The sequence below is a fragment of the Mustela putorius genome, unplaced genomic scaffold, assembly GCF_011764305.1.
Source record: "Mustela putorius furo isolate JIRA1106 unplaced genomic scaffold, ASM1176430v1.1 tig00000832_pilon_pilon_pilon, whole genome shotgun sequence".
In the NCBI taxonomy this organism is placed as follows: Eukaryota; Metazoa; Chordata; class Mammalia; order Carnivora; family Mustelidae; genus Mustela; species Mustela putorius.
Window position 1 is genome coordinate 6690714 of NW_025421491.1, and position 20536 is coordinate 6711249.

At 39.8% G+C, this 20536-nt stretch overlaps 1 protein-coding gene across 1 annotated transcript; it reads left to right on the forward strand.

Annotated features, from left to right (window-relative positions):
- The first annotated feature begins 12156 nt into the window (after positions 1 to 12156).
- On the forward strand, positions 12157 to 16013 carry LOC101686290 (obg-like ATPase 1). The gene is made up of 2 exons (XM_045085193.1): positions 12157 to 12240; positions 14991 to 16013. Exons 1-2 carry the CDS (start codon positions 12157 to 12159, stop codon positions 15591 to 15593), a joined length of 687 nt encoding a protein of 228 aa, XP_044941128.1. The 3' UTR covers positions 15594 to 16013.
- Positions 16014 to 20536: the final 4523 nt, after the last annotated feature.

Consider the following 20536-nt stretch of genomic DNA (forward strand, 5'->3'; position numbering starts at 1 on the left):
AGCCAAGCAACTATCTGGACAGTGAGGAAAGTGAGGGATGAGTCAAGGTGAAGATAACTTCAGACTTTTAGAAAAATATACGTTCCTGGGGCTCCTGGGTGGCTCAGTCAGTAAATGTCTGACTTTGGCTCAGACCATGATCCCAAGGTCCTGGAATCAAGCTCCGCATCAGGCTCCTGCTAAGTGGGAAGCCTGCTTCTCCCTCATCCACACCTCCTCCTTGTGATCCCTCTCTCGCCGTGTGTCTCTATCAAATAAATAAATAAAATCTTTTAAAAAAAAATATGTTCCTTAAAAATGTTTTAAGTCTATGTGGTGTAACTTGTGATTTTTTTTTCTTTTAAGAGAAAGAGAGAGAAAATACACTTGCGCAAGAGAGCAGACATGAACAGTGGGGAGGGAGAGAGCGAGAGGGAGATCTTAAGCAGACTCCAAACCCGTGGCAGGGCCAGACCTGGGGCTTGACCTCACCACCCAAGATCATGACCAGACTCAGACACTTAACCAACTGAGCCACCCAGGTGCCCCATGATACATTTTTAATTAAAGATAATTTGGCAAAAACACTGTTATTTAGTTAAGCGTCTGGCTCTTACGTTTGTCATGAAGTCAACAGTCAGCTTCAAGAGGGCTTGACCTGCAAACTACAATCTGAACATATACCTCTCGGGAGCAGCCATCCCACTACTGCACATGCGACCACCCTAGGGCTCTCCAGGAGGACCTGCAGCCATGCAAAGCCATGGAGGAGAGCACAGAAGGGCACAAGCCTCTGGAGTCTCTTCAAGTACACTAAAGTGAGTATCTTTTGACAGTCTGGATACTGAAATTATCCCTCAGTCTAAATATACCAGGATGTGGACAAAAGCGTACTATCTGAATGGCGATAAACCTGGTGTTATTACACCTCAGCAAAGTAAGTCAGACAGAGAAAGACGAATATCATATGGTCTCATATGCGGAATCTAAAAAATCAAACTTACTGAGGTGCCTGGGTAACTCAGTTGGTTAAGTATCTGCCTTCGGCTCAGGTCATGATCTCAAGGTCCTGGGATTGAGTCCCACGTCAGGCTCCCTGCTCAGCCCAGAGTTTACTTCTCCCTCTCCCTCTGATCCTACACCTACTTCTTCTCTCTCTCTCTCAAATAATTAATAATTTTTTTAATTTTAAAAAATAAAAAAAAACCTCATAGAAGCAGAGATTTGATTTGCAAGCAGGGGATGGGTATTGAGGGAAGGGGCTCAAGAGGAACAAACTTCTAGTTATAACATAAATAAGGTCTGGGAACCAACATGATGATGATAATGAACAATACCATATCTTATACTTGAAAGTTAGTAAGATAGTAGATCCTAAAATTTCTCATCACAAGGAAAAAAAAAATGTAACTATGTATGCTGGTGGATATTAACACGTTACTATGGTGATCATTTCACAATGTATACATACATTAAACCTTTTTGTTTTACACCTTAAACTTGTATGATGTTATATGTCAATTATATATCAACAAAACTGCGGGGGGGACTATTATTGTTACTTTCTTTCTAGGGCTCTTCTGCTATTGGGGAAGGTCACTGAAAGGACATGACCACTGGTTGACCCACAAACTGGACCCAGGCAATCAGAGGCTCCTCACCCCCTTCCCTGTCCTTGGAAAGTTCACTCTGCCCATTGCTCCCACAGTGGGAGACTTTTCAAGGACACGGCCTTGAGAAAGTAGTGTGTTATTGAAACCATCTGGACGGAATAGGTGACTGAACATCATTAAGGCCTCCATATAAACTTCTTAAGCTTTTGGCACGTGGGTGCAGAGATTTACTCATCTTGCAGATGATGCCCAGAACAAGTCTCACTGGTAAGTTCGCTTGCATATTAACCTGCCACCCACCAACCTGGAGTGGCCTGTCTCTTTCTTCTGTCTTCCCTCAGCTTCTGTCAAGGGAGGCCAGTTTGGGTTTCACATGGGAAACTCCCAAGGGTGCAAAACAGCAGCTGCCCACCCACACTTCACATTTCCATTAATTTTAAAAGCACAAAGTAAAAACAAAGGCTTCTTTAATTTTATCATCAGACTATTTCCACATGGTTGAATTTCCTAGGAAAATGTTTATGAAACATTACCCATAAATGAATATAGACCTCGACAAAGGTGAAATCCTAGAGGTCATAAAAAAATACATTATTTTTTCTGGAATATTAATAATCAGATTCTATGTGAATGCATTCTAATTCTCTCAAAGAAACTAAGCCTTAACAAACTTTCATACTCCCAAAAAAGGAGGCTCTAATGACCTTAATATTTCCTCCATTTATGAAATCAGAAAAAATGTGGTAGGTCTTTATAAGCAAATCCTTTCCTTCAAATAAAATCACACTAAGTCCAAGGAGGCAGCAGCTTTTCTGGAGGTACTCTGGCACAATGAGACATGGGATATGTGCATGGAAAAAAAATGAGTAATGCGGGCAACAATGTATGTACAAAGATATTGATGACATTACTCATAATGGCTAAAAACCGCATGCAGCGATATTCAACAATAGAGGACTTGTTCAGTACATCTCCCCGGGCACCAAGGGGAAAGATCTTTTGTTCAGCCTCATGCAGCCAACCCTGATTCCAGCAGCACAGGTACAACATTGGGTCATTGATACAGCCTACTCTCTTCTCAAGGTGAACGTCTTTCTGGAGTTCTCAGTATTCTTTCTCATCTGCAGCCCTTGATCATAGCAAAGGTTTTCTAACCTTGAATTTTGAAAAGAAAGATTAGCGTCTCTTCCAGAAGGCACAGGAGTTTTTCTGATGCAAATTATCCTTTACCACTACCACCTAATTCTACATCCAAAGAGGAAGGGCAGACTTGAAAAGGGACACAGTCCTTTAAAAGCAGCTCAGATTGAAAATATATGTTTACATCTTCAGTTCTCTCTCAAAATACTGCTACAATGATAACTTTAAAAAAAAATTCACCTGCAAAAATAAGAGGAGGAAAGGCAACAACAGTCATCGAGCTCAAATGCCAAAAAGCAGACAGCAAAGCTGTAACTGAGGGAGAGAAAAAGAGGTTGATCATTGCAGGTCAGGAATCAGAAGGACATCTGCTTTCCTAACAGAAGTGCTGGACACCAGAAGACAATAAAGTAATGCCTCCAAAACCCTGGGGAAAAATGACTTCCAACTGGGAACTCTATAGTAAGCTACTCCTATTAGAATATGAAAGGAAGGGGGTCCCTGGGTGGCTCAGTGGGTTAAGCCTCTGCCTTCACTCAGGTCATGATCTCAGGGTCCTGGGATCGAGCCCCACCTCAGGCTCTCTGCTCAGCAGGGAGCCTGCTCCCCCCCTCTCTCTATGCCTGTCTCTCTGCCTATCTGTGATCTCTGCCTGTCAAATAAATAAAATATTTAAAAAAATAGAATATGAAAGTAAAATAAAGATTTTTCCAGACATGGAAAATTCCAAAGAACATTTAATTCCAACATAGATTTCCTCACGAAGCCAGAGCACATGTACCCACCAAGGTGGGCTCTCCCTAAAATGAGAAAATGTACCAAGACCAAAAAAACCAGAAATCGCAGGGTCCATGTTGGACCAGCTACATAATTTGCAGGGCCCAGTGCAAAATGAAAACACAGGGCCCCTTGTTCAAAACTTCAGAAGAATGTCAAGAGGGTGAGAGCAGAGCACTAAACCAAACACAGAGCCTTTCTAAGTGCAATTGCACAGGACACAGACCTTAGAAAACTGGCCTTGGATCCAATCCAGAAGAGGGAGGAGAGAATTCCCAGGATGAGAGTGAAGAGAAACCCCAGGACAATAGTCGTGCAAGTCCAGACAATCACCAGTCCACTCTGGAGCCAGAAAGTGGAGTGCCCCAAAATGGATATCTTTAAGGAAAAGAATGAAATACAGAGATTACCCAGTGCCTTTCTTTTTAATTTAATTTAGTTTTTTCAGTGCTCCAAGATTCATTGTTTATGCACCCCACCCACGGAACAATGCATTTTAACAGACAGAGAGGACCTTTCCACGTTTGGGGGACAAGGTGTGAAAGAATTAGTGGTGGGGACAGTTAAAAGCAAAGTTCCAGATAAATCGAGCACTGGTTTTGTCAATATTTTCTGACAGACTCACTGCAAGAACAAAAACACTGTTGCTCTAGAAACAATGAAGACAGACAAACAAGAAACTGACCTCCAAGTATTTACACAGTCTTGGGATATACACACGTGACTCGAAGCCAGTCTTGGTACTACAGTAGGACTTTTCAAGGAATTCGAGATGGAGAGTGACCCTCTGGCCAAAAACAGAACAAGTCCAAAGCCATGACAGAGCATAAACAATTCTGAATAAGCCTAGACAAACTCCATCTTGGCTGATGAGGAGTGCCAGAATGGGGAAATGTTCTAGATTTCTCTCTCAATGTCCCCCACAAATTTCCATTCAGAGACAGATGCGCCAGCAATATATGCTAGTAAACAGTTTCTATTTGGGATCCTATTAGGACCTGTAAAACAAGCACGTTTTGTTGTGTGTATATTGATTCCAGTGTATCGACTTTAATTTATTTGCTGTAATTAAACTCGTGTAATTATTGCAAGAAAATTCAATGAAAACAGGCTCAGACATTTCTTTTATACCAGTGCTCCATGTTGCTCTGGTTTATGGGGACTCCCGGGGCTCAAAGTTAGGAATTCAGGGTCAACGTGGTACGCTCCCCAGTAGCAAAGGGAGAGAGTAAGTGTCAGACACCATTACAGAGCAGAATTGTTTTTCCTTTGCAATGAGCTTTATTACTGTTCTTATGATACATGCTGATTTTCTGTAAGTTCTAACAGCGAAGAAAATCTCAAAGGCGGAACAAAAAGTGATCCCAAATCCCACCATTTAAAGGTAAGCACGGTTCACTTTCCCCAGTCATCCTGCTGGACATCTCCCTCCAGTAGATGAATACAAAGGGAAGAAGGTGAACATTTTCACACTCGTGGTAAAATGGCCTTTTACTCTCTGATCTGCTTCATTCACTCAGTGATACAGTAGTCCCTCCTGAAGCATAGTTTTGCTTTCTACAGTTTCGGTGACCTGTGGTCAAGCAGGATCGGGAAGACTTACCGCAAGAAGGTTCACAGTAGATGAACACGACGTCACTACATCACTCACCTCGCTTCATCTCATCTCATGGGCAGTTTATCATTCCACATCAATACAAGCAGAAGATTGGGGGGTACAGTACAATAAGATATTTTGAAAGACCACATTCACATGACTTTTATTATATTGGTCTAACTGTTCTATTATTAGTTATTAGTTGTCCATCTTTTACTTTGCCTAATTTATAAATCAGATTTTACCATAAGCATGAAGGTATGGGGAAGACAGTATAAATAGGGTTCAGTGCCATCTGTGTTTCGGGCACCCACTGGGGGTCTCGGATGTACCTGTGGATAAAGTCGGCCCACTGCCTGTCATGGGTACCTTATACATCAAAATACTTTTTTCCATACCATCATTTTTAATAGCTACATAGCATACCATCTTCTGTATACAATTATTAATTTTTTAAAAGATTTTATTTATTTATTTGAAAGGGAGAGAGAGAGAGAGAGAGAGAGAGTGTACATACATGAGCAGGGGGAGGGAGAAGCCAACTCTCTGCTGAGCAAGGAGGCCGACATGGGGCTTAATCCTAGGACTCTGGATCATGCCTGAGCCGAAGGCAGACGCTTTACCGACTAAGTCACACAGGCACCCCTATAATAATTAATTAATAAAAAAAAGAACTCGATTGGTGAGGGGAGCCTAGGTGATTGCTGAGTGTATTTCCAATTTTTCTTTACTGTAAAAAAAAAAAAAAGCTGCCATTACTTGAGCACATATCATCTCATACTTCTATAATTATCTCCTTAAGGTAAACTCCTGCAAGTGAGTTTTTTGGCTTAAAAAGAACAACTTCCCAAACTGTCCTCCAGAGGGTTTTTTTTTTTTTTTTGTAAGTCAATTTACAGTTCCACTAAAAGCCCAAGAATATACAAATGACCAAGAAAACATAAAAAAGATACTCAACATCATTAGCCATCAGGGAAACGCAAATCAAAACCTCAATGAGGTATCAACTCACACTCATTAGTATGGCTGTCATCAAAATGACAGACAATAACCAGCATTTCTGGGCCATGAAGAAGCTGGACCCCTCATACACTACTGGTGGGAATGTAAATTGGTGCAGCCACTTTGGAAATCTATCACTGTTTGAGGCAATTCCTTAAACAGAGTCATCACAGGACCCAGCAATTCCACACCTAGGTATGTACCCGAAAGAATGGAAATCAGGAACTTAAAAACTTGCATGCCAATGTTAGTTGCAGCATTTTTCACAATAGCCCAAAAGGAGAAACAACCCAAGGAATCATCAACAGGTGAATGGATAAATAAAATGTGGTCTATCCATTCAATGGAATGCTCTTCATTCATAAAAAAGGATATGGTTCTGATATATGCTGCAACCCAGATGACCCTTGAAAACATGGTAAGTGAAACAAGGTGAACACAAAAGGCAAATATTAGAGGGTTCCACTGATCAGGAATACCTAGACTGGGCAAATCCATAGAAACAGAAAGGATCAAGGGAGAATAGGGACTTACTGCTGAATGATTACAGTTTCTGTTTGGGGTGATGAAAACATTGGAAATAGTGGAAGTGGTTGCACAACATTGTAAATGTATTTAATGTCACTGAATTATGCATTTAAGAATGGTTACAATGGCAAATTTTATGTTACATATATTTTACCACATAAAAAAGTGAAAAAGAAAGTTCTTGAGTTAAAAAAAAAAAAAAAGACAGGAATGAAGTATGGATACATGTTACATACAATACAATACAATTTTGCTAAGTAAGATAGTCAGTCCCAAAAGACAACATATTGTAGTATTCTATATAAATTGTCCAGAACTGGCAAATCTATGGAGACAGGAAATAGTTAAGTAGTTGCCTAGAGCTAGAGGCCCAGGGGCTGGGAAATAAGCGGGTACAGAGGAGGGGTGAAGAGAGGAGTAACTACTACAGGATATGGGGTTTTTATGGGGGGGTGAAAATGTTCTAAAATTAATGCTGGTGATGGTTGTACAATTCTGTACTGACTGTACTAAAAAACATCAAAATATATGCTACAAAGAGGTAAATTGTTGGGGCGCCTGGGTGGCTCAGTGGGTTAAGCCTTTCGGCCCAGGTCATGATCTCAGGGTCCTAGGATCAAGCCCTGCATCGGGCTCTCTGCTCACTGGGGAACCTGCCTCCCCCTTTCTCTCTTCCTGGCTCTCTGCCTACTTGTGATCTCTGTCTGTCAAATAAATAAAATCTTAAAAAAAAAATAAAGAGGTGAATTGTATAGTGTGTGGATTATAGCTCAAGAAACCAAGAAAGCTGTTATTTTTGTAATTGTGTATTTTTCTGATGATGAGTTGGACAATTTTTTTCATACTTACTGAACATTTGTGTTTATTTTGTTGTAAATGACTTGCTCATCTTCTTTGCTCAGTTTTGTTTGTTTTCGTTTTTAATAATGTAAAGATTCATCTGTAGTCTACATTGACAAGTATTTTTGTAAGTACATTATGTTCTTGAAGTTGGTGCAAAATACTGTAGATGGCATGTCTCAAGCCAAAAGAGAAGGCCACTCAGTTCGGAAAGTGCGGACAGCCCAGTAGGTTGAATTAGTTTTATTTGTAACAAAGCAAACACAGCATGGATGGGTAACACAAAGAGAATACCCCTTAATTTTTTAGTGCCATAACAGGTACTTTATGAATATAATCTCACAGGGGCACCTTGGTGGTTCATTTGGTTGGGCATCTGCCTTTGGCTCAAGTCATGATCCCCGTGTCCTAGAATCAAGTCCTCCATCAGACTCCCTGCTCAGTAGGGAGCTTGCTTCTCCCTCTCCCTCTGCTTGCCACTCTCCCTGAGCACTCTGTCAGGTATATATATATGTGTGTATGTGCATATATATATTATTAAAATATATTTATATAATATTATATATTATTAAAATATATTTATATATATTTTTTCTCATATCCATCACACCCATTTACAAAGAAGGGAGGTCAACGTTCTCCACCTTACAGAGTCAACTGTTTCAACTAGAATTTGAGCCTCATTCTCTCTGTTCCAAAGTGCTCTCCAACTTAAGTGCCCTCTGAAGAGTATTGATCATGTATGTATGACCAATAATAGGAAGCTATGATGATGCTCTTTGTACTTTCTGAGCTCCAGACCCCTGTCACTGGAGTAGTGCTGAGCAGCCACGGGCATTAGGAAGTTGGAGCTGTCTGGATATACATTTTGTTCATTGTTCCCAGAGAGGCCGTGAGGGGAAATTTATCAACAGAAACATAAATTCTTCAATGTCCCTCAGATGTCCCTGTGAGGAATTATGAGCTTCCTTCGGTCGTAAGAATTGCACTTGGACATCTCCACTCAAAGTCCTCATTTGGAACGCAGCAGTAAAAGGTCAGAGGTCACATAGACCCAGAAATGACAAAGTCACAAAAAAAATGGCACATTCTTTGAAAGAGCTCATGAATATTATATTTAGGAAATTTGTAGATTCCATAGGGTTACATTACATATCTGCATAATGATGGAGAGTGTCATACAAGGATGAAATTATTAAAAGACCTTACTTAGAGTTTATCTACTCAAACCTTTCACTTTACAGTAACTGAGATCCTAAGATTTTTTAAAATTATTTTTATTAACATATGATTTATCATTTGCCCCAGGGGTACAGGTCTGTGAGTCATCAGGCTTACACATTTCACGGCACTCCCCATAGTACATACTCTCCCCAACGTCCATAAGCCAACTGCCTTCTCCTACCCCTCCAACCCCCAGCAACTCTGTTTGTTCCCTGAGATTATGAGTCTCTTATGGTTTGTCTCCCTCCCAATCCCATCTTGTTTCATTTTTTCCTTCCCTACCTCCAACAACCCCCACCCTGACATCCTAAGATTTTTTTTTTTTAAGATTTTACTTATTTATTTGACAGACAGAGATCACAAGTAGGCAGAGAGGCAGGCAGAGAGAGAGGGGGAAGCAGGCTCCCTTTGGAGCAGAGAGCCCGATGTGGGGCTTGATCCCAGGATCCTGGGACCAAAACCTGAGCGAAAGACAGAGGCTTTAACCCACTGAGCCACCCAGGCACCCCAGATCCCAAGATTTTTAATTAACGACTTGACTTCGACAAACCTCAGTGCAGGGAAGATAGAACAATCGCTGCTGACTCCAAACTCCTAGATTTGCCCATGCCCTTCCTCTTCACACTCTGAAAAACCTCCAAAGTCAGTTTTCAATGGCAAAACCTCAGTCTGTGAATTTAATATTTTTCGTCTGTCTACGCTGCACTGGGAATTGTTCGACTCTAACTCCCTTTAGCCATGAAGACTGGGAGAGAATATAATTCTCAGCGCTGCTCCTGTTTTCAAGTCACATGTCCTCAGGTTGCTAAAAATTTCTAGCCTGTGAAACATGAAATGAAATGCCAGGATGCTATTTTTGATTGACAACGAAAGCAAGGGAGTGGATTTATATCCATTGGCAAAATCTTATGATGACAGTGAGAAATTGCTAGTGATGAGACATAAATGTTACCACATAGCATTGACAAAGTTTCCACCTTTCCTATTGATTGAGAGGAGACTGCTTCCCTCTGGCCTCCAGTCTCTAACATTCCAAAATCAGATATTTAATTTTATTTTTAAGTTACTTATAAGTGTGATTCAGCAAGGAAGAGTAAAAAGAACCACAAATGGGAAGGAAATGCACACTTTTTTTTTCCCAGTCATTTTCCATTTATATTTTCCTTCCCTTGGAATTCAATTGTTTTAACATAACTTAATCTTTTAAAAAATACTTCTATGACTTGAAACGCTCAGAAAATTTATATGAATCCATGTTTCAAGTAGAGAAGATATTACAAAGGATAAAATCTAGTTCAAAAACTATTGATGTGTTTTTTGATCCTTATGTAACTTCTAGGACAATAGAATGGATTGCTCTAAGAGATAGACAGTGTTCATTTTACTTAAAAAAAAAACTTCATGTATTTTGATATCAGCCAATCCAATGTCACAGTAGTAGACAATTTAAAGCAAGGACACTTAAATTATAAGGAAGGTACACAAGATGTCAAAGTCTGTGGCATATTTATTTACATAGCAATATGGAATTCTGCTCTACTCTTTGAATAATGAAAGTAATGGTCAGACTTAAAAATAAATACCTAACATATGATATCTAATATATTTATCTTATTTAATAATAATATATATTTACATTTAATGCATATTAAATAAGTATTTGAGAATATAATGCAATTGAAAACCTTGGGAAAGTTCAAAAGGTATTTTTGTATATATACAGATGGACATATGTATGCTGAATTAAATATATATTACATATACATATATATCAATATAAAATTTATATATACCCATACCAAGCAAAAGGCCAACACCTTCTTTGTTTCCAGTTAATTCACTGATTGGTCATTTGTTTTCGCAATCCCATAGATACAAATAGAAACAAGACTCTGCACTTAGGTAGCCAAAAACTAACCTGCAGTGTCATCTTTTCATTTTAAGTTCTTTTTATTGCCCTTCTTTTTCTAAGGGATTAGCCTCCCCCTGGACTTCAGGGGTTTTATGTTAGTTTTTTTCCAAGTTGATTTTGTTTTACTCTTTAAGTTCTCACCATTGTTTGCTGACATAGTGAAATGTGATTTACAGCACAATAACCAGCCAACTGGAGAATGTATTAACTGGATACTGGGAATGCCAGCAGTAAAGAATGTCAGGATTCACTAAAAATAGAAAGTTTCATACTTGCAGTTTAGTCACCTTTGTCTGGTATAAAAATCTCTTTCTTCAGCTCATGATGAGTTTGTTTTCTGGGGATTTTTTTTGTTTTTGTTTTTTTCTTAAACCATCATGGAGGGAACAATTCGATGGGAAGTTATTTTTTAAGAACTTCATTTTTTTTTTTAGCCCATCAAATTTCAGTATACATGGTTAATAACCACTTCAAAATTGCTATGCCAGGAGAAAGTTTTACCTAATTGCCTGCCAAGGCTCATAAAGCACCTCTGTGTCATTGGCAATTCATTGGTCTATTGATGTCATAACTCACATTGATATTTTCTGGCTCTCCTTTTTCACTCATACTGATGCACACTTGTTTTTGTTTTGTTTTGTTTTGTTTTGTTTTACATTTACAAGATTCAGGGCTGTGCCTCAGCTATATGGGTTTTAATAGATTCTATACATGTTCTCCTAAGTGGATTTTCTCTTTCCCTACAACACACACACATACACACACACACACACGGATGCATGTAAGCCCATACACACAGTTTAAATAGTTGAATATATTCTCCAAGTGGAATTTTTTCATTAAACAGAAGCATTTCAGGGTACCTGAGTGGCTCAGTATCTGCCTTTGGCTCAGGTCATAATCTCTGGGTCCTGGGATTGAGCCCCACAGAGGGCTTCCTGCTCACTTGGGAGTCTGCTTCTCCCTCCCTCTCTCTCTCCCTCTACCCTTCCCCGCCACTCATTCTCTCTCCCAAATAAATAAATAAAACCTTAAGAAAATAAACTGAAATATTTCATTTCATTTTCATATTGATCTACAGGTCCTTTTAAAGCTACCCTTCAAAAGTCCTTCTTCTTGTGACCTAATAGTGATCAAACCACCTTATCTCAGAATGCCCAAATTTGTGCAAGATCACAGCTAATGAATTACTTTCTAGCACGATGTCATGAGGATCTGTTGCCAGAACCAAGTCACATGTCGATTCTTCCCACAGTAGCGCACATCTTCTCCATTGGTATGGAGTGTTCTGCAGCGGCCAGCACTGTGCAAGGGGAAACAGCTCAGATCAGGACATCTCTGTCACTTCCCCCAGGATGGCTGTGAAGTGTGAAGAAAGTATGTTCACACCTGCCAATTCCGCCAAACGTCACGCTCTCATGTCGCACACCAATTAGTTTTACATTCTCTCGAGGAAAGCACGAGTGTGAAAAGCTGTCTTTTGGCAGTGACATAACTGTCTTCTACTACCTCAGAGGAGTAGAGCTTTCATCTTCACTAGCGAGATGGAGAGAAGTTTGAGGCGCAATGGGAAATCATTCCTATATGGAGAAAAGTTTGCTTGGATGTGTCAAGACATTGTTAGCTCGGTAAACATGGCGACCTATGTCCAGGAGGGTCAAACTCCTCATTCCTCTCAACACCGCTTCCTGAGACATTTGAAGACCTAAGCAAAGTGTGGGAACTTGGTCAATGAGGGTGGTGTAACCCCACTCTGGCCAGGTTAAATGCCACAGAGAAACTAGTGATTGTATAAAAATTGGTCCACTTCATATAGCTAAACCACGTGGTGCCATGGTGGTGTAAAATTCTGACTGAAAAATATATATTTGGGTCATTTTCTAGGAAGTGGCTAAAATATTATGCACCAGTTGTAATTAGTTCAATCTTTTTTTTTTTTTAAACCATACAGCTTCAATGATAAACTGCTGAAGTTATTGCCTGCACCTTCCTCACAGATCTTGAAATAACGCAACAGCCATCTAAATGACTAAACAACCATCAAGGAACTGTTTGCCAAATCATCTTCTCTGTCAGACACCATTGGGAGAATGGTCTTCTTGGGAAAACCTTGGCAGAACCCAGTTTTTCAGCCAGGCTTGCTACTATTTCTGTCACATTTTTAGAGTCATATGGACTTTTTAAAAAAATTTTTTTCTAGTTATTGTTTCATTAAGGGTAATATTCTTGAAACTTTCAAAAGAAATGTTTTGCTCTCAAGTCAGCACTCAGTATCATATAGATGATGTTGTGATTTATAAGAAGAAATATATATTTAGATTGTCCCATTTCTGGCACAGACCTCCTAAAACTCTCAGAATTTTCAAAAGGGGTCTTTTTTAAATAATATTTTTTATTTATTTATTTGTTTGTTTGTTTATATGTTTTAAATTTTCTTTTCAGTGTTCCAAAATTCATTGTTTATGCACCATACCCAGTGCCCCATGCAGGACGTGCCCTCCACCATACCCAGCACCAGGCTCACCCTACTCTCCTCCCCCACCCTCCAAAACCCTCAGTTTGTCTCTCAGAGTCCACTCTCTCCCTCTGATTTCCCCAAACTCACTTCGTCTCTCCATCTCCCAACATTCTCCGTGATATTCCTTATGCTCCACAAGTAAATGAAACCATATGATAATTGATTCTGTTCTCTGCTTGACTTACTTCACTCAGCATAATCTCTTCCAGTCCTATCCATGTTGATACAAAAGTTGGGTATTCATCCTTTCTTTCTGATGGAGGCATAATACTCCATTGTATATATGGACCATATCTTCTTTATCCATTCATCCATTGAAGGGCATCTTGGTTCTTTCAGAACCACAGTTTGGCAACTGTGGCCATTGCTGCTATGAACATTGGGGTAGAGGCAGCCCTTCTTTTCACTACATCTCTATCTTTGGGTAAATACCCAGTAGTGCAATTGCAGGGTCATAGGGTAAGCTCTGCTTTTATTTTATTTTATTTTATTTTATTTTATTTTATTTTATTTATTTATTTGATAGACAGAGATTACAAGTTGTCAGAGAAGCAGTCAGGGAAAGAGGAGGAAGCAGGCTCCTCCTGATACAGAGAGCCTGATGCAGGGCTCGATCCCAGGACCCTGAGATCATGACCTGAGCTGAAGGAAGAGGCTTTAACCCACTGAGCCACCCAGGCACCCCTGTTTTTAATTTCTTAAGGAATCTCCACACTGTTTTCCAAACTGGCTGCACCAACTTGCATTCCCACCAAAAGTGTAAGAGGGTTCCCCTTTCTTCACATCCTCTCCAACACTTGTTGTTTACTGTCTTGTTGATTTTGGCCATTCTGCCTGGTGTAAGGTGGTATCTCAATGTGGTTTTGATTTGAATCTCCCTGATGGCTAATGATGATGAACATTTTTTTATGTGTGTGTTAGCCATTTGTATATCTTCTTTGAAGAAGTGTCTATTCTTGTCTTTTTTGAAGTAATTATCTGTTTTGTGTTTGTTGAGTTTGAGGAGTTCTTTATAGATCTTGGATATCAGGCCTTTGTCTGTAATGTCATTTGTGAATATCTTCTCCCATTCCTTGGGTTGCCTCTTTGTTTTGTTGACTGTTTCCTTTGCTGTGCAGAAGCTTTTGATCTTGATGAAGTCCCAAAAGTTCATTTTCACTTTTGTTTCCTCTGCTTAATAGTATTTTATTAAGTAATCTCTACACCAAATATGAGGTTCAAACTTAGAACCCTGAAATCAAGAGTCGCATGCTCCACTGACTGAGCCAGCCACGTGCCCCAATTGTGCCCATTGTTAAGTCCATGAGGTGACTTGGAAAGCACCTGAGAACAAGAGCTGGATATCAACTGGGAACCAACCCAGTGATTACAGGGTTGGAACTTTCAATCACCCCTCTGACCTCTGGGGAGGGGAGGAGCCTAAAGATTGACTTACTGCCAATGGTCATGATTTAGTCAATCATACCTATGTAATGAGCCCCGTAAAACCCTAAAAGGATGGGGTTCTGAGAACTTTTAGGTTGGTGGACACATGGAGGTTCAGGGAGAATGGTGGACCTGGAGAAACCATGGATGCTCTGTGCCCTTACCCCACACCTTACTATGCTTCTCCTCTACCTGGCTATTCCTGAGTTATACACTTTTATAATAAACTAGGAATCTAGTAAGTAAAATGCTTCTCTGAGCTCTTTGAGCCACTGCAGCAGAATCAAACCTAAGGAGGAAGTCACTGGAGCTTCCAACCTGTAGCTATTCAGTCAGAACCACAGGTGATATATTGGACTTTCAGGTGATATCTGAAGTGTGGAGGGGTCTTGTAGGACTGAGTCCTTGACCTGTGGAATCTGACACGATCTCAAGGTGGACAGTGTCAGAGATATTATCTTCTTCAACGACAAAGAGATTGAAGTGTTGAATAAACACTTATTTCTGACTTCAAAACCAATGGTATACTTGGTTAATCTTTCTGAAAAAGACTACATTAGAAAGAAGAACAAATGGTTGATAAAAATTAAAGAGTGGGTGGACAAGTATGACCCAGGTGCCTTGGTCATTCCTTTTAGTGGGGCCTTGGAACTCAAGTTGCAAGAATTGAGTGCTGAGGAGAGACAGAAGTATCTGGAAGCGAACATGACACAAAGCGCTTTGCCAAAGATCATTAAGGCTGGGTTTGCAGCACTCCAACGAGAATACTTTTTCACTGCAGGACCAGATGAAGTGCGCGCATGGACCATCAGGAAAGGGACGAAGGCTCCTCAAGCTGCAGGAAAGATTCACACAGATTTTGAAAAAGGATTCATTATGGCTGAAGTAATGAAATACGAAGATTTTAAAGATGAAGGTTCTGAAAATGCGGTCAAGGCTGCTGGAAAGTACAGACAACAAGGCAGAAATTATATTGTTGAAGATGGAGATATTATCTTCTTCAAATTTAATACACCTCAGCAACCGAAGAAGAAATAAATTTTAGTTATTGTTCAGATAAATGTCCAACTTCCCAAAATGGATATGATTTTTTTAAATTAACATTTCTGAAAACTGAGGGGAAAATAAAGTTGGGGGATGGGAATCTTATAAAAACAGAATTATTTTTGTTTTAAAATTAAAATACTGTGTACCTCCAATGAAATGCAAGTTCACTGAATGTGAACAGCTTTGCTTTTCACGTGATTAAGACCCTACTCCAAATTGTAGAAGCTTTTCAGGAACCATATTACTCTCATGATACTTCATTAATCTCCATCATGTATGCCAAGCCTGACACATTTGACAGTGAGGACAATGTGGCTTGCTCCTTTTTTGAATCTACAGATAATGCATGTTTTACAGTACTCCAGATGTCTACACTCAATAAAACATTTGACAAAACCAAAAAAAAAAAAATTACAATTACAGGGCACCCAGCTGGTGTGGGAGATTTGCTTGGTGGTTTGGGAAAATCCCCAAATATGTACACCTTGGATTTGGGTACAGAGTCAGAGATGAGCCTTGAGGGGGAGGAACCTGAGACCTAAAAGTTGTGAGCTTCTCTGTGGAAGGATGCGAATAGTGAGGATGGATACAAGAGGGAAAAGAAAATGTCAGTGGACAGAGAAACAATCTGTGATGAAGGGCCCATCTTCCTTGCAATTTGTATTTAAAAATAAAAACAAAAAGAAAATGTTCTAAGTCCAAGACACACAATATAAGCCCACTGGATCCACTTTTGGGTGTCATGCAAAGTCAAGTTGCTACCAAGCTCTCCTGATGTTCACTCTCAATAGTAATTCACAGGTGACTGCTTCACCTCACCAGTGAAACCAGTAGCCATTTCACATGGGCCTGCTGGCATGTTAGATCTGGCAGTATTTTAGGATCCCAGTGGCCAGTCTTTTCCCAGGCTGTGGGAACTTTGCTCTGGCTTACTGTGTTTCAGCCTTCTGGGGAGTCCTGGAATGCTGATTCTCAGGTAAGAACAGCCTCTCCCAAGCTCTGCCAACCTCTCTCTCACTCATCTGGAGATCTCTACAGTCCTGGGGCCTGCATTGGGCCCTCACCGTCCAGCTAGTGTGATTTTCCAAAACATGTGTTTTCTCTGTTAATAGCTGGTTTCATTGCTGGGAGAAGCTCACCTGCTTTCCCTCTGCTTTTAGAAATGATGAAATGGCCCTTTTAGAAGTAGAATAAGATGATGGACTCCATGGTCTTAGTTTGTCTCTCTCCTCTTATGGCTTAGATGCAGTCCAGAGCTTGCCCCCCGGTCCACTTTGATGCTCCTGCTCATCGCAGGTGTTCAGTCCGAGACATGCAACCTATCCACAGCTCATTTAAAGAGCCCAGGTGATTGACATATGCCAGACATATTAATGTTTCCTTTAACCAGTCCCAATCTAATTTCGCTCCTAACTGCAGGATGCTAACTCTTGCCACCTGCGATCTTGGCAGAAAAATTTGATATCAAAAACCCTCCCCACGCATTCAGGAACGCTGTCATATATAAAGACAGGAGAGCTGTTCTCTCACATCCCTTCAGGAGGCAAGATAGAAGATTTACGGACTTCCAGCGGCATTTTCCCTGACTCCTCGTGACTGCCTGAGCAGAAATAGGGAAGATTCATTTTCTGACTGGCCCTCCTATGTGCAAGCTCAGTCATCTGCAACCCAGCTAATTGGAAAGGTCAGTGGTACCTTTTGAACAAAGCAGAGAAACAGATCCGAACCAAACTGCAAATGTACATAGTACTGATGACGCCGCCACACGGAAGCAGTGGAAGGACTAAGAATAATGCTCACGCCTATGAACCTTTGTGAAACACTTTTTTAAGGCAAAGGACTGAATGCTACTTCTTGGAAGGGTCACTGTCAGCAGGCTTTGTGCAAAATTAATGACAGAGTGTGGTTGGTAACATGCTTCATTGTTCCTGTGGAAGGAGATGGTTGCATTTTGAATAAAGGACAATTATAAGGATAAGAAAGAAACGATGGAGTGTGAAATATTCCCAGCTCAATAACAGACTATAGCTGAGCATACAGAAGCTACAAAATGCCACCTGACTCTTTCCTCTAGTGCAATAAAGGGCATCACATTTCCTGAGCATCTGGTATGTTCCAGACATCGGACTAAGGTGATTTTCTACATTTTAGAAGTAATATACTATTGTCATCCTCCTATAGTTGAGAAAGCAGAGATTCAGAGAAGTTAATTAATGTGCAAGGTCATACAACCAGCAAGGGTGAAAGCTGGGACCAACGTCTGTCTGAATCCAAAGCTTATTCTCTATGTACCAATTACCACGGCAAAGCAGATGGGCAAAAGTCTTCGATATCAGATCACTATATACATCATTGCTACTTCAATTCTACTCTGCTATCAAAATTAAATAAGTATGAATTAATATTATATTAGATTATAATAAAAGCACTAGGACTGGGGCACCTGAGTGGCTCAGTGGGTTAAAGCCTCTGCCTTTGGCTCAGGTCATGATCTCAGGGTCCTGGGACTGAGCCCCACATCAGGGCACTCTGCTCAGCAGGGAGCCTGCTTCTTCCCTCTCTCTCTGCCTGCCTCCCTGCCTACTTGTGATCTCTCTCTATCAAATAAATAAATAAAATATTTTTTTTAAAAAGCACTGGACTGTGCATAGCCTGTGTTTATTAAATAATGCAGCACAGAAATAATATATGAAACTTAAATATATAGTATAGTATATAAGGACACAGACACAAATCCATTTGTCCCTCTATATTATCTAAACAGATGTCTTCTAAAGAGCTGCATGACATTTTATTCTATTAGATTACATTCCAGTGTAAGTATTACAAGTGCATTCAGAACCTCAACACATTTATTTAGCAGAGAGAACTTGAAAAAAATGCAACTTCTCCAGAACATATCAGGATTTAAGAATAATGGGAAATTTTGTCACCCGTGAAGGTTGGACTATTTTATGAAGCCCTTTGCTACTGATGTGACAATTATTTTATCTATAATAGGAAACTCTACTGAAAATAACTCAGCCCATCTGAGCTGCAAGTTCAAAGTTCTTTCTACCTTCATTCCCAAGTGATGGGTTTGACATGTTTCCAAGGATAAGCAGCTGTCTTAGCTGTGAATAAGGACCCTCTAAGAACTTATGTTTGTGAATATGCAGATTCTTAGACTTCAGCCCATAGAAATTTTGCTCCAGTCAGCCTCAGGTTGGGCCCAGGGATCTGCATGTCAACATATATCAGTTTCTGACACAGAAACTGATGCCAGTTTCTGGCAGCCCATGGGTTGAAGGAAGATCTCTAGACTAGAGGACCCTTCCCTCTAGTTTGGAATGAGTTCCCCAATTCTTGCTTAGGCTTACAGTAGGGCTGCCATAAGGCTTTCTGATGGAGATGTTTCTGGCTTCTCAAACTGCTGGAGTATTTCTTAAGCTGAACAAGTTAATATGTGATAAATCCCAAGGACGAACCTGGCAGGAGACTGGCCTTTACAAGCAGGACTGTTGAAGTTCTGTTCAGATAAGAAGTTGTTTCCTTTTATTTGCTTTCCTTCCTACCCTAGGCTGTTCTAAAAATAAAGCTGTGAACCAGAATAATTTGGTCTTTATATCTTACTTCCTATGCCTTCACCACTTCTAACTTCAATATCCAAACCACATGTTGGAAACTAAAGCTTCTTACTAGTTAAGATCATCGACTGAGGCATCCCACCTAAGTAGTCTGGTCCTCCTTTCCAAGGTCTGGATTTCTATTTCCTCTACCAACATGTATTTCATCCATTTTCCATCTGGTCAGAATCCTAGCATCAGAAGAGTGACACGACTTTCATATGACACATTAAAATGAACTAATGGACTAATATTTTATTTGGGAGGCAAACTAGAATGAAGAGGGGCAGATTTCATCATGGGTTGCACACATGGCAAAATAAAGTTAATGAATAAAATTAGAATAATGGTATCAGGTGATGTGGAAAGGCAAAGACATTCCTTCCCCCACTTTCCTACTGGAGACAATAAATACCTATTTAATTCATCAGCAATCCACTACCTTTGTTGACAATTGAACAAGGTCATGGAAAGACTCCACCAACTAATAGGACTTGGAATTCAATATGACAAAACCTGGACTGTAAATATACTTTAATTTCTTAAAGGGAAAGTCGGGATAATTTATTAGAGTACATAACATAATCAAAATCAAAGATAAGGGTGTATACAGAAACTGCTTGGTTAAACATGAGGTTCCATGGCAATATACAAAACCACAGTTCCAAGCTGAAGCCAATTACTGTAGCATTAGGACAGACACAACAACCAAGCAAAATTCTCAAGAGAGAGCAAAGAAGAAAACCAATTCTCCCATAAAGCTCTAAAAATGAAGCCAACTTACTATATTTTAGACCATCTTTGATGAACTCATAGCATCGAGCATGATTAATACTTAAATAAATCATGAAATAATAGCAGTTTCGGATGAGATAAAGGGTAGGCAGGAAAGATCCCATAATTTGTTGGTCTGGGGTGGTTTTTGTTTTGTTTTGTTTTGTTTTTTTTGGTATCATTAGAATCTTTCAATCTTTGGCTCTGTCCTTGGATCCAGACATATCTAGAAGCTTTCAGCTTCTTAGTAGTAAATCATTTAGCCATAACTTTCAACATCATGATTATAATTAACACTCAGGTCTTGATAAATGCTAATGTGTTACTTTTTTTAGGTAGCATGTTTTTTAACAGGGTTTTTTAATATACAAGATGTTATAAATCCCAAAGGATGACTCTTAAGGATAAAAACTTCAGCCACTAGAACAAAATAAGAGGAAAGATTGAAGGGAGGGAAGTAAGAGGTCTTGTAACCTCTAAAGTAATTCTACATTTTCACCTATTGCCCTCAATATATAGGGGAAAAACAAAAACAAAAACAAAAACTTTGCTTTA

Excerpts from the sequence above, each read along its gene's own strand:
- LOC101686290 (XM_045085193.1), top strand. The coding sequence starts at position 12,157 with ATGGAGAGAAGTTTGAGGCGCAATGGGAAATCATTCCTATATGGAGAA. Across the intron at positions 12,241-14,990 it reads GTCAAGACATTGTTAGCTCG|GTGGACAGTGTCAGAGATAT; the intron begins GTAAACATGGCG and ends CACGATCTCAAG.